The sequence below is a fragment of the Eleutherodactylus coqui genome, chromosome 12 (genome assembly GCF_035609145.1).
Source record: "Eleutherodactylus coqui strain aEleCoq1 chromosome 12, aEleCoq1.hap1, whole genome shotgun sequence".
NCBI lineage: Eukaryota > Metazoa > Chordata > Amphibia > Anura > Eleutherodactylidae > Eleutherodactylus > Eleutherodactylus coqui.
The window spans coordinates 74,880,677-74,893,424 of NC_089848.1; the positions used below are offsets into that span (position 1 = coordinate 74,880,677).

The window sequence follows — 12,748 nt, forward strand, 5'->3', positions numbered from 1 at the left end:
TTCCTACCCAAAATAGATAAGAGTTGAGGACTGTGCGTGTGGCAGGGAAATTGAATTGGAAAGGGTTAAGGACCCGCTGTATAAGCTACGCATTGGCTGAGACGTAATGTTGTATCACAATGTACTTCTGTATTTCTTTTGTGCAGACTCAGGAAGTGCAGAAGGCGATGGATGAACAGAGATTTGAGGATGCTGTGAGGTTGCGTGGAAGGTACCTTTTATACTCCATTTTTATCTTCATGTTTCATTTTCTTACATTGAGGGGATATTCCAGTCCCAGGTTCTCTCTACATGTCACTTAGACATTTCAGGTGACGTTAGTGGGGTGTCTGCAGACTGGGACCTCCATCATTGTTTCCCACTACACGTTTTTACAGATTTTAGTCACCTATCGGGAGAACGGTAGCCCTCTTACTCCTAAACCGCCTGCTGAGGCCACCGCGGCATATATCATTAACTTCTTTCATGGGTAGTCCTAGAATGACAGCCTATCAGCTATCCATGGAATAGGTGATAAAAGTCTGATTGGTATCGGACCCCCACCAGTCACGAGAATGGGGGTCCGCAGTCCCGTTTTAATGGAGCGGTGGCTGAACATGTGTGCTGCCACTCCACTCAAGCTATATGGGATTGCTGAAGATAGCCAAATGCTGCATTCATCTGAACTAGCAGTACCATACATAGTGGAAGACACCAATGGTGACAGACCACATGGCCGCTAAGGGGCCTGTGGCACAGGGAGGGTGTCCATTGCTAAAAAGCTTCACTTCCTGGGCCTATTCCATTGCAAACAAAGCCAGCATTCCTCTTGCAGTCCTGTGTTGCTGCCACCCTCCCACAATTGGCTCTCCCCAGGAGCTGAGGACGGGGGTATGGACTATCTCCAGCTGCTCTGTTTTCTAGTCAGGACTGTCAAGCTTAGACTCGCCAAGAGAATTCATTTTTAATAACTTGTTCATTTTATTTTCAGGGGGGTCCAGGGACATGCAGGGATCCCACTTCTTAGTTTTGCTACAGGGTTTCAATGAGTTATATGGACGTCCCTTTCCATAGAGTTGAATGGAGTGGCAGCACGCATGCTCGGCCACTGCTCCATTCAAGCTCCTCCCCCACTGTAAGGAAGAAGGGGACATAGGACACCTTGTGCTTATTATCTGGGGGAGTCCCAGTGGAAGGACGCTCATTAGAGATGAGCGAACGTACTTGGTAAGGGCGATTTCGCAATCGAGCACCGCGATTTTCGAGTACTTCACTACTCGGGTGAAAAGTACTCGGGTGCGCTGTGGGTGAGCGGGGGGTTGCAGAGGGGAGTGGGGGGGAGAGGGAGAGAGAGAGGGCTCCCCCCTGTTCCCCGCTGCTACCCCCCACTCCCCTCTGCAACCCCCCGCCCCACAGCGCCCCCGAGTACTTTTCACCCGAGTAGTGAAGTACTCGAAAATCGCGGTGCTCGATTGCGAAATCGCCCTTACCGAGTACGTTCGCTCATCTCTAACGCCCATCGATCAGATACTCATCACCCACGCAAAAACTTTCCTTCAGGCAATTCCCCTTTTAAGTTCCTTAGACTCTATCCACCATCGGTTGACCCACTCCCAGGTGTAATAGGGATGTACATGTAAGCGCTGATCACTTTAGAGCAGATTTATGTGATGCCCTTTGTATTACTGATATGATGGCATTTCTGCTCATGCCCAGGTGGCTTTTTTCCTGCTGTCCCACTATACTGGCAGTAAATGTAAGTAGAAGCTGCATGGAAGACAAGGCCAGTTCTAAATAGAGTGGCCTTATCTGGACGTTTTGCTAAGGTAGCATGTCCGGCCTACAAAGCGACCGCCTTGTGAACTTGCTACATCGTTGAGTTGCAGGGTGCCTTGCGGAGCTCTTTAGATTAAGTCTTGCTGCACAATGGGATCATTGCATCACGACATCACACGCGATCATGATCCATCACCAATGCATTGTGTGCTAGCTGTTGGCATACGGTAATATTTGGGTTCAACTCTACTTGCTACAAAACCATTGAAGAACTGCTAATGGTGAAAATGGCTGTGTAGTCAAAGATGAAGTCTGTCTGGTTAGACCTCCATTGGTATTTAGATTTTCTGATGGTAAACCTATTATTTCCCAAAGAAATAGATGGTTGGCTCCATTTTTGCAAAAATCAAAGGGTTTTTTTTTGGTCTAGACAAGATTCATCAGATTCACCAATTCATTCCTGTTGACCTTTCTCGTCTTTTGTTCATTAAATTGTGCCAAAAATCAATATGTCAAAATGTTGTTTTTTTTTTTTCAGGAGTTTTGAGAACAACCTCAACACATACAAACTCCTGTCCCACAAGAAAAAAGTATCTGAACTTCCAAAGGTAAAAGGACATTTCTCTATTGCTAGACTCAAATTGTTGCTACTACAGTTTAAAGTGGTATTCCAGGCTTTTATTATGGATCACACATCCTCAGGATAGGTCATCAATAGTTGATCGGCGGGGGTCCACCGCTGGGGATTCCTGACGATCAGCTGATCCTTTGGCCCGCTATCAGTGCAGAAGGGCCGGACATTGTCATTGGTGGTCAGGGCCACCCATGTAATAGTAAGGTTTCACTCCCATTTAAAATCAATGGAAGCAATGTCTCCTATTACACTTCCAGCTCTGACTGCAATGAGGATCCGCAACTCTTAATAGGAGGCATCGTTCACATTGATTTCAATGGGAACGAACCCTTTATTAGATTTTCCAGCTCTGACCACCAATGATGTCTGATCCCACTGCACTGACAGCGGCCAGAGGATCAGCGGGGATCCGAAGTGGCGGACCCCAGACGATCAACTATTGATCACCTATCTTGAGGATAGGGCATCAATAGTAAAAACCCGGAATACTCCTTTAACTACAAGATCATTCACTTAAAGGGAACCTGTCACCCGGTTTTACCCTTCTGAACTCTTGGTTGATGTCCCTAGGGCATCCACAAGCCGCTCCAACTCTTGGCTTGAGCTGCGTATCCTGGGAGGGGTTTGATTTTTGCCCTGCTGTGGGCAGACGCATCAACTTTCACTGTGTGGCACATGTGCAAAATGTGGACAGGCTGGTGGGTGACATGGGGACACCATCCACAGCAGTCAAAGGGAGAGGGGGCGCGTTTAGGAGCACCATATGGTTTGGAACGATTTAACATGCAATGCGGGAGATTTAAAAACACCTTTTTTAGATGCATGTTAGAAAGTTTCATTAGTGACTGCTATACTGCTGCCAACAGTTCAGAGGGGTAGAGATGGTGACATGTTCCCTTTGAAGGGGTTTTCCAGGATTCAGATTTTGATGAGTTACCCTTAGCATAGCTCATAAATATCACATCGTGGAAATAAGACTCACAATATCCTCAAGCAGCTGTTTTAAGGGGCTGCAATGCTTGGGCAACCACTTGGGTCTCTTCTTTGGCCTGTGTGGCTTGTTCAATGGTCATATAGGCATTGTGCAGCTGAGTTCGATTCAAGTGAATGGAATTGAGTTGCAATGCCAGACACAGCCACTATACAGTGTATGGTGCTGTGCTTGATATATAATGAAAAGGCTTCAGCTCTCACCCACGTGCTGCAGCCCCTTCAAACAGCTGGTGTATGGAATCTGACCCCCACTTATCTGATATCGGTGAACTGTCCTGAGGGAACATAGAGGATTACATGGAGAGATTTTTTTCCCCCTCTTTTCACACCTGGGTTGCTCCACCTTCCGCCATAGGAGGAATTGTCAATCCTCGGCCATACCCTGGGCTTCAGCCTCCACAGCAAGATGAAACCTTTCACGCTTGTCCCATATTGCGGTATCAAACTCTAACGTTTTTATAACAGAACATTTCCAGCACCGGTTAAATTCCCCGGGGAAGGATTAATTAAACAGGAGAAAAAGTAGTTGCAAATAACTCCGGTTCAGCTCGCTGGAAGAAGAGTTTTAGTCTTTTCCTGAGGAGGGTCAGGGGGGCAGCCAAACTAATAGCTTACTAAGTGGTTAAAGTAATGCAATGATTTTCTCTTCTTCCTGACAGGACAACCAGTGTAGTGTACGTAATTTACATGTATTTTGCTTAAGACCGGCCAACATTCCTAGATGATGAGCTTCTGCTCCGCATGCAGTCTACCTTTTATCTTGCACGACTTCCCACAGCATGAGCCGGCCGTATTCGTACTCCCTCTGTCCCTGCTGCTATTACCCACCTCTAACAACTCTTCTTCCAAACACAAATTAACAAACACATCCACTTCCATATCCTGTAATGTTACATGTAGCCGGCAATGAACAAAGTGTCTTAAGTAACATCATTTATACAGGCTGGGCCACGGAAAAGTATCCCGGCACCACACTCTTAGGAAAGTTGTCTAAAAGAAAGTCTGACTTTTTTGCCATTGCAACCAATCACAGCGCAGCTTTCATTTCTTAGACTACTCGCTGATCATAGCCAAAAAAAAGCGTCTGTGCTTTTGTCTCTCTGTTTTAGCGTCTGGTGGGGGTCTCCGCTCCCGGACCCCTGTTTATCAAAACTTCAACATGTCACTTTTGTCACATCGGATGATTTCTAAAAGTTTAGAACTTTCTAGTAATCCGTAAGCTACAAATGCCTTTTATATAGGTTACAACCTATTCAGTGGCTATAATACCTGTTTACTGCTGCATTAGTGGAGAAGTGCCTGCTTTATATGTGTTGCCTTATCATGGACATCGCCCGCTGGTTTTGAACTGTAATGGCAGTATTAGAAATGCGTTATGAGGGTTAGGATTGGGTTAGAGGGAACTCGCTGCTCAGTCTGTGTTGTGTCAGTATTCAGTCTCTTCTTGTTGCTACAAGGTTTACATCATTTTCCATTCTGCTTACTAGAGCAACTTCAATGTGGCCGTTTTAAACGTTGGTGCTCCTGCTGCTGGAATGAATGGAGCCGTCCGATCCGCCGTGAGGGTGGGAATTACCGAAGGACACAAGATGTTCGCTGTTAACGATGGCTTTGAAGGATTTGCCAAAGGACAGGTGAGAATGATAAAGTAAGTCGGCCTTGCACTGATCACCGCTCCTTACATTTCAATGGGGCTGACAGAAATAGCCTATCCCTTTGTACTTGACTATCTCTGGCAGTCCCATTGAAAATATATCGGGCGACACTGTGCAAGCGTCACCTCCGCTCCATTCAATTTTCTCCTCCTTACTGAGAATGCAGCGAGGAGGATGGGGAAAACAGGAACCACGTTATCGGGGTTGTGGGAGACCCTGCGGTTAGAACACCACCAGTCTATCGGTTGTGACTAGAGATGAGCGAGTATACTCGCTAAGGCACATTACTTGAGCGAGTAGTGCCTTAGCCGAGTATCTCCCCGCTCGTCTCTAAAGATTCATGGGCCGGCGCGGGTGGCAGGTGAGTTGCGGGGGGGGAGAGAGAGATCTCCCCTCCATTCCTCCCCGCGCTCCCCGCCGGCCCCCGAATCTTTAGAGACGAGCGGGGAGATACTCAGCTAAGGCACTACTCGCTCGAGTAATGTGCCTTAGCGAGTATACTCGCTCATCTCTAGTTGTGACCCATTTGGCAGATGGGTGAAAACTTAAAAGATCATCTCCTACTCAGAATTACCCTTTAAATCCAGTTGTCCCAACCGACCTGTATTTCGGCAGCTGTCCCGCTAAACCGGGTGGGTATGCCACTGTCCTACCACTGGGTACCACCCATCCACTAACTCCTTTCATCAGCAGTGAAAACAGCCGTGTGATCGTACTGATGGAACCTGATGCCACACACTTTGCTCCTCCTTTTTTCCTGCTCCCAAGATCGCTGTGAACCCAGAGGGGAGCAAAGATATGCGGTGTCAGGTTCTGTAAGTATGATCACATGGCTACCTTTATGGCTGATGAAAGTAATTAGTGGAGTGGAGGACCTAAAAACCAAAAGGGGCCACAGAGGGCAATATAACCAAGTGGGCCCACAGGGGGTACTATAATGAAGAAGGGCCACAGGGGGCACTGCGGCTAAATGGGGTGACAGCAGGGCAATATAACTAAAAGGGGTCATGGTGGGGGTCACAGAGGAGGCAGTAACAGAGGGGCACTGTTACTGTGAAAGCATCCCTGAGGGCCACTATCACTGTGAAGAGGTTGACTGAGGACCACTATCATTGTGTGTGGTCACTGGGACACTAATACTCCGAGGGGTCACTGAGGAGCACTATTATTGTGAGGAGACACAAAGAGCGTGGCTTAGTGTAAAAAGAGGAATGGTCTAATGTAAAGAAATTCACTGCAGTATGTGCACCGCTAAAAGTCATCCCTCTTCCCTTTTCTTCAAAAGTTGGAAGGTGATATTAGGCCACGTATACATGCTTATGTGGAGCCTGGAGAAGCGGTCAACTGAACTAACATTCAGTCTTCAGCTGTATAAATGATATGACCGCCTTAAAAGGGTTATTCAGCCCCCCTAAAATATTTTGAAATTTGATCAGTATGATGGGAACATGTATAAGAAGCCATACCCACCTCACCCGATCCCCGGTCTGCTGCTGCCCAGTCCCCCTCTGCTTCCTGCTGCACGAATGGCATCACTGATGCTGAGGATATGTGACTGCTGCAGCCAATCGCTGTCTCACTCCAGGCGGTGATTAGCTGCAGCGGTCACATGTCCTGTTGTTGGGATGTCCTCTCTGCTGAAGCAGGATGTGGAGAGCACCATGGAACCCGAGTTGTGAGGGATCAGTTGAGGTTGTTATGACAACTTTCATGCTTTTCCACCACCCGACCAAGTTTAACCCCTTAGTGACCACGCTATAGTGTTTTTACGTCCTGCAGCTGCAGGACGTGTATGTAGGGCGGTAGCGCCGCTATCTCCCTCCATACAGCGTGGGCGTCAGCTGTTTATTACAGCTGACACCCGCGGGCAATAGCCGCGCTCGGCCGTTCGGCCGATTGCGGCTATTAACCCTTTAAATGCCGCTGTCAATTCTGACAGCGGCATTTAAATCCCCCGAACGCTGTTTAGGGGTCCCGCACGGCCCCCCCGCGGTGAGATCGGGGGATCCGTGCAGGTGTCATGGCAGCCGGGGGCCTAATGAATGGCCCCAGGGCTGCCTTAGCAGACTGCCTATCAAGCTATCCACACAGGGTGGCTTGATAGACTGCCTGTAAAAAAGCAGTATGGCGTAATGCTATAGCATTACGTCATACTGCAGGAGCGATCAAAGCATCACATGTTAAAGTCCCCCAGGGGGACTTCAAAGTAAAGTTAAAAAAAAGATCAATAAAGTTTTTTAAATTGTAAAAAAAAAAAAAAAGTTATAAAAGTTTAAATCACCCCCCTTTTGCCATATCAATTACTAGAAAATCTAAATCCTAAAATAAAAATATGTATTTGGTATCGCCGCGTCCGTAAAAGTCCGATCTATCAAAGTTGTGCATTATTTTTTCTGCACGGTGAACGTCGTCCGAAAAAAAAATAAAGAATGCCAGAAATACAGTTTTTTAGTTACCCTGTCTTCCAGAAAAAATGCAATAAAAAGCAATCAAAAAGTTGTATGTATTCCAAATTGATACTATCGGAAACTTCAGGACATCCCGCAAAAAATGAGCCCTTGCACAACTACATCGACGGAAAAATAAAAAAGTTATTGCACGCACAAAATGACCGCAGAAAATAATTGAAAAAAAATTAAATATCTTTAAAAAAAATATATAAGTACTACAGCAAAAAAAATACTATATAAGTTTGGTATCGTAGTAATCGTACTGACCCATAGAATAAAAATATCAGGTCGTTTTTGTTGCAGTTTGTGCGTCGTAGAAACAGGACGCACCGAAAGATGGTGGAATGTCGTTTTTTTGTCCATTTCTCTCCGCTAAGAATTTTTAAAAAGTTTTTCAGTACATTATATGGTACAATAAATAGTGCCATTGAAAAATACAACCCGTCCCGCAAAAAACAAGCCCTCATACAGCGACGTCGATGGATAAATAAAGGAGCTACGAATTTTTAAAAGGGAGTAGGAAAAAACAAAAATGGAAAAAAGCAAAAAAGCTCCGTCACTAAGGGGTTAAACAATTTTTGGGGGTCTGGATAACCACTTCAGGGAGGTTTTCTGGGAATATCTATTGATAACCTCCATTTCCAGCCCCCTGGACTCCCCTAAATGGGAGGATAAAGGGGCAATGGTGCTTGCTGATCCCTTCATCTCATCTAAAGATAGTTCTGGAAACCCCCTTTAATACATTGTGTCACCCGCATCCCACATGAAATGCAGTGTCAAGAATTGTTTTTATTCACAGGATTATGTATATATGTGTGTCTTATTTTTAGATTCAAGAGATAAAATGGGGAGATGTTGGCGGCTGGACCGGCCAAGGGGGATCTCTACTAGGAACCAAAAGGTAATTGTCACTATGAATATTTTCATCATTTGTTCACATTTTTCAGTTTTTCATTCTTTTTTGTCCCGCCTCCAAGAGCCATACCTTTTTTTCCCATCAGCATAGCCGTACAAGGGTCTGCTTTTTGAAGAATGGGTTGTGGTTTTAATGGCACAATTTAAAGGGTGTTGTCAGAGTTATAAATTTGTAGTGTAAACAGGCTTTCCATAGGTTAAAACAACAAATCAGCTTATTCTCACCCCTCCCGACTGCCTGCATCTCCCGCGCCGCTGCTCGGTCCTCCGTGCCCAGTGTTTGTTCACAGGCTGCAGTGTATAAGACATCACAGGCTGCTACTTCCAATGACAGAGTTCAGTGATCGATCTGTGATGTCCCGTAAACTCCCAAACCTGTGTGGTTTCTATCGGTACTGTTCCACTTTTTGATCACTTTTTATAAGATGTTTTTTGGAAGACAGGTTGACCGGTTGGAATGGTGTGTATTTTTTTTTCTCTGAAGGCGTTCACTGTGTGGAAGAAACAATTCAATACTTTAATAGATCGGACCTTTACAGATCTTTTACTGTTGGGATGATACTTAAATTATGCTAATATTTTTTTTTATCGCATGCATTTTTTTATGCCTGTACCGGGAAAAGTTTTTTATTTTACTTTTAGGGTGCGTTCACATGCACCACACTTGGTGCAGAGTTTCTGCAGCAGAAAATCTATACTCCAGAATTCACATCAAATTCTGCACCAATTGATGGAGGGTGGGTCTATGCCCAAATCCACAGCTCAGAATATGCTGTGCATTTTTTATGTGAATACTTACCAAAATCCACGATTTGTGAACGCACCCTTACTTTTTTTTTTATGAATTAAAATAAGTTTAATTAAGTTGCATTAAGTATTTATTTTTACTTCCTTTTTGGCCCCACTAGGGGACTTGAACGTATGATCGTTACGTCGCATGTACAGTATATAACAATAATTTTGAAAAGGGTTAATAATAATAATAATAAGAATAATAGTAAAAACCTTTGCTTTAGGCCAATGCACACGGACGGACTTTTGCTGCGGTAATAGCATGCAGTGTAAAATGATTCTTCGACGCACACAAGCGGAAATCACTTGCGATTTCCACTCACGGAGGAAGAATCGCAGCATGCTCTATTTTTGTGCGAGACTTGCACGAACGGCTTCCATTGCAGTGCATTTGAGACAGGTATGCGGTCATTGCGTAACACAGGTCGGTTTTCGCTACGAGATCTCGTAGCCGGAATCCGATCCAGCCATGTGCATGCGGCCTTAGTTGCACAGATGGGAGACTTGACAAATAGTGCAGTAGAAGGGTATGTTCATGTGCGATTTTTCCGAACAAATTCCACTAGAGATGAGCGAGCGTACTCGGTTCGGGTGTTTTTGCACTCGAGCACCGCTTTTTCCGAGTAACTGACTAGTCGGACAAAAAGATTCGGGGGGCGCCGGGGGTGAGCGGGGGGTTGCAGAGGGGAATGGGGGTGGGGTAGAGAGAGAGAGCTTCCCCCCTGTTCCCCACTGCTATCCCCCACTCCACCACGCCGCCCCCCGAATCTTTTTGTCCGAATAGTCAGTTACTCGGAAAAAGCGGTGCTCGAGTGCAAAAACACCCGAACCGAGTACGCTCGCTCATCTCTAAATTCCACCTTTACAACCGCTACAGAAATCTAATTCTGACCCTCTGTATGCTGTGGATCCACTTGTGGATTTCACCATTGTTACTAAACAAGATTCCCCTTGTGGAATTTCCAGCAACCTGGATTCGCATTAAGAAGAAACGTGTCATTTCTTTTTTTTTTTCTTGACACTAATTTGAAATTTGCGACAAAAAACACCTGCGTCAGATTTCCTATTCAACTGAATGGGACGCGCTATGTATGCGGATTCCACCCCAAAATCCGCCGTGTGTGCGTATCCATACAGTAATTCAGCTTTTTTTTTCTTTTCACATTTCAGAACTTTGCCTGCAAAATATTTCGGTGATATTGCTGAACAGATCCGTGCTAATAGCATCCACGCTCTGCTCGTAATCGGAGGCTTCGAGGTACATGTTTGCCCACCTGTCAACCATTCCTTCATTTCTCCATCATAGTCTATTCTATTGGTTTTCATACTTTTTGAGCTATAGGGCTAATAATAGGATTTAATTTCCTTTTCAGCTTAAGGGAACCTGTCAACAACTTTAAGCACCAGAAACTAAGTTACGGTGCTTGTAGTTTAGGTGACGTGGAGCCCGGGGAGCCTCTTCTCACACTCACTCGGTCCTTGTTCTTGCAGTATGCCCAGGCGAAGTCTGCTACACAGAGCAGCTTGACTTTTTCAGAAGACTGTGCACATGCATCTCCATTCAATCTATATGGAAATGCGCACACAGCCTTTTGAAAAGAATCACGCTTGCTGTGCGTGCGCAGACTGTGCCAGGGGGGCGCAAGGGCCTGGGTGAGTATGAAAAGAGGCTCCCCGGACTCCGCATCACCTAAACTAACAAGCACCATAACTTAGTGTATACTGCTTATAGTTGGTTACAAATTCCCTTTAAGAAGTTGTGCCAAGATAGAAACTTATTCCCAATCCACAGGGACAAGAATACATTTCTGATAAGTGGGGGTCTGACTGCTGGGACCCCACTGATCCCAAGAATACGGATGTCAAAGGTTCCCGCACATGTGCGGCACTGCTCCATTTATTTCAATGGGAGTGCCACAGACTACTCAGCGCTTCAACTCGACAATCTTCAATGCTCTTATTGAGATGAATGGAGTGGCAGCGCATATGAAAGCATCGCTCCATTCATGTAGCGTCCTTCAACACCCCCATTTTCAGGGTCGCTGGAGGTCTCAGCGGTTGAACTGCCATCCGATCGGAAAGTAATCCTCTATCCTTTGGATAGGGAATAACTCTCTCTTTTGGCAAATCCAGTGGAGTACTCTATGTTTGCCTTGATGAGTCTACACTAAAATATTAGGGAATGGCATAAAGAGCACGACCCCTGCTCCGTTCAGTCTCCTGAGGGGGGCGGGACTTATCACCTAGTCTGTAGAAAGGTGCTAAAAGTTACTTTTCGGCATACCCCTTTAAATCTCCTCACCGTCTTCCTGTCAGCTGGCTTTGGTGGAGAGTTACCAGAACTCATGCAAGAGAAGATAGGAGGATTTATCTGTAGTGACCAGCAATCAATCAGATTCCAGATCTCATTTATCAGACTGGTTGGTTCCTTTGGTCATAGTTACTTAGACCAACCTTTCGTATGTAAGGGTGGTTCCACATCTGTCCTCAGGGTTCCCGCTCCGTCCAGAAGCAGGAAATGGGAATCCAGAGACGGAACCGAACCGGGTCGGATTTATCCCATTGACTATAATCGGGTCCGTTCACTTTCTGAGGGAAGAAAAGTACCGCGCAGCACTTATTCTCCCAGCACTTTAAGCCGGATTTGTAATGGAACCTCTGACCGGAGGATCCAACACAGAAGTGAAGCCGGCCTAACTTACACCCTGATGATGCTGTTAGCCCCCATCAAGCAGAGATTTAACAGAGATTTGGCCCCGCTTAGCTGCAGCTCTCTCCATCCAAGTGTATGGGAGTTATAGAAACAGCAATTTACCTTCTATATTAGAGTAAATCCTCTGAAGGTAAATCTACATTTCATAAAATGGTCTGTGTATATATTAATGTATTTTATTTGTTTTTAGCAAGTAAATCTTGTGCATTTTTATCCATGTTGGGCCTCTTTCACACGAACGTTTAAATTAGCCGCGCTGAAAAATCGCGACCATCTGAAGCATTGATGGCCACTTTTCAGCCACATCAAAACATCACGGCCGCGATAATAGGACAGTGCGGCCAGAAAAGATAGGTCTTGCCCTATCTTTCGGCCGCAATCAGCCGGCAGCTCCCATAGGCTTCTGTGAAAGCTGCCGGCAAATGGAAGGGGGTTTAGCAGCGGCTAGCGCTGCTAAACCATGTCAGCTGTTTCTATTGAGCCTGTAGAAGTATTTATGCCGGCCGAAGGAATTCCCGGGCTGCGGTGTCTATATGCCGCAGCGGGCCGTGTTAATGGGCAAAGAAACGCAAGATTTAGTCACGACTTGGTCGCGGCCTTTTCTCGCTCATGCATTTTTTGGACGCGATGCTGCCGGCCAAAAAGTGCATGGCTCGTGTGAAAGAGGCCTTATACTGTTGTTATATGTGCTGCGTATAATTATGTCTGATTGCATCCTTTTATGTTTAGCATTATGTGTTCTATTTTATGTGTAGTGGTTCCTTCCCAAGTATCTGTGTGCTGTGGTGGAAATGGCTTCTCCCTATGGTCCCCCAAGGTCCCTTTTTTTCCCCCTCTACAA

At 45.7% G+C, this 12,748-nt stretch overlaps 1 protein-coding gene across 3 annotated transcripts in view; it reads left to right on the forward strand.

Moving 5' to 3' along the window:
- Positions 1-12,748, forward strand: part of PFKP (phosphofructokinase, platelet) — a 92,159-nt gene that overhangs the window by 57,062 nt on the left and 22,349 nt on the right. For all 3 annotated transcript variants that reach the window (XM_066584561.1, XM_066584560.1, XM_066584559.1), the window contains exons 11-15: positions 147-211; positions 2,294-2,363; positions 4,870-5,016; positions 8,318-8,388; positions 10,365-10,452. In XM_066584561.1, the coding sequence (XP_066440658.1) occupies positions 147-211; positions 2,294-2,363; positions 4,870-5,016; positions 8,318-8,388; positions 10,365-10,452 (441 nt within the window). The remainder of the gene's footprint in view (positions 1-146; positions 212-2,293; positions 2,364-4,869; positions 5,017-8,317; positions 8,389-10,364; positions 10,453-12,748) is intronic.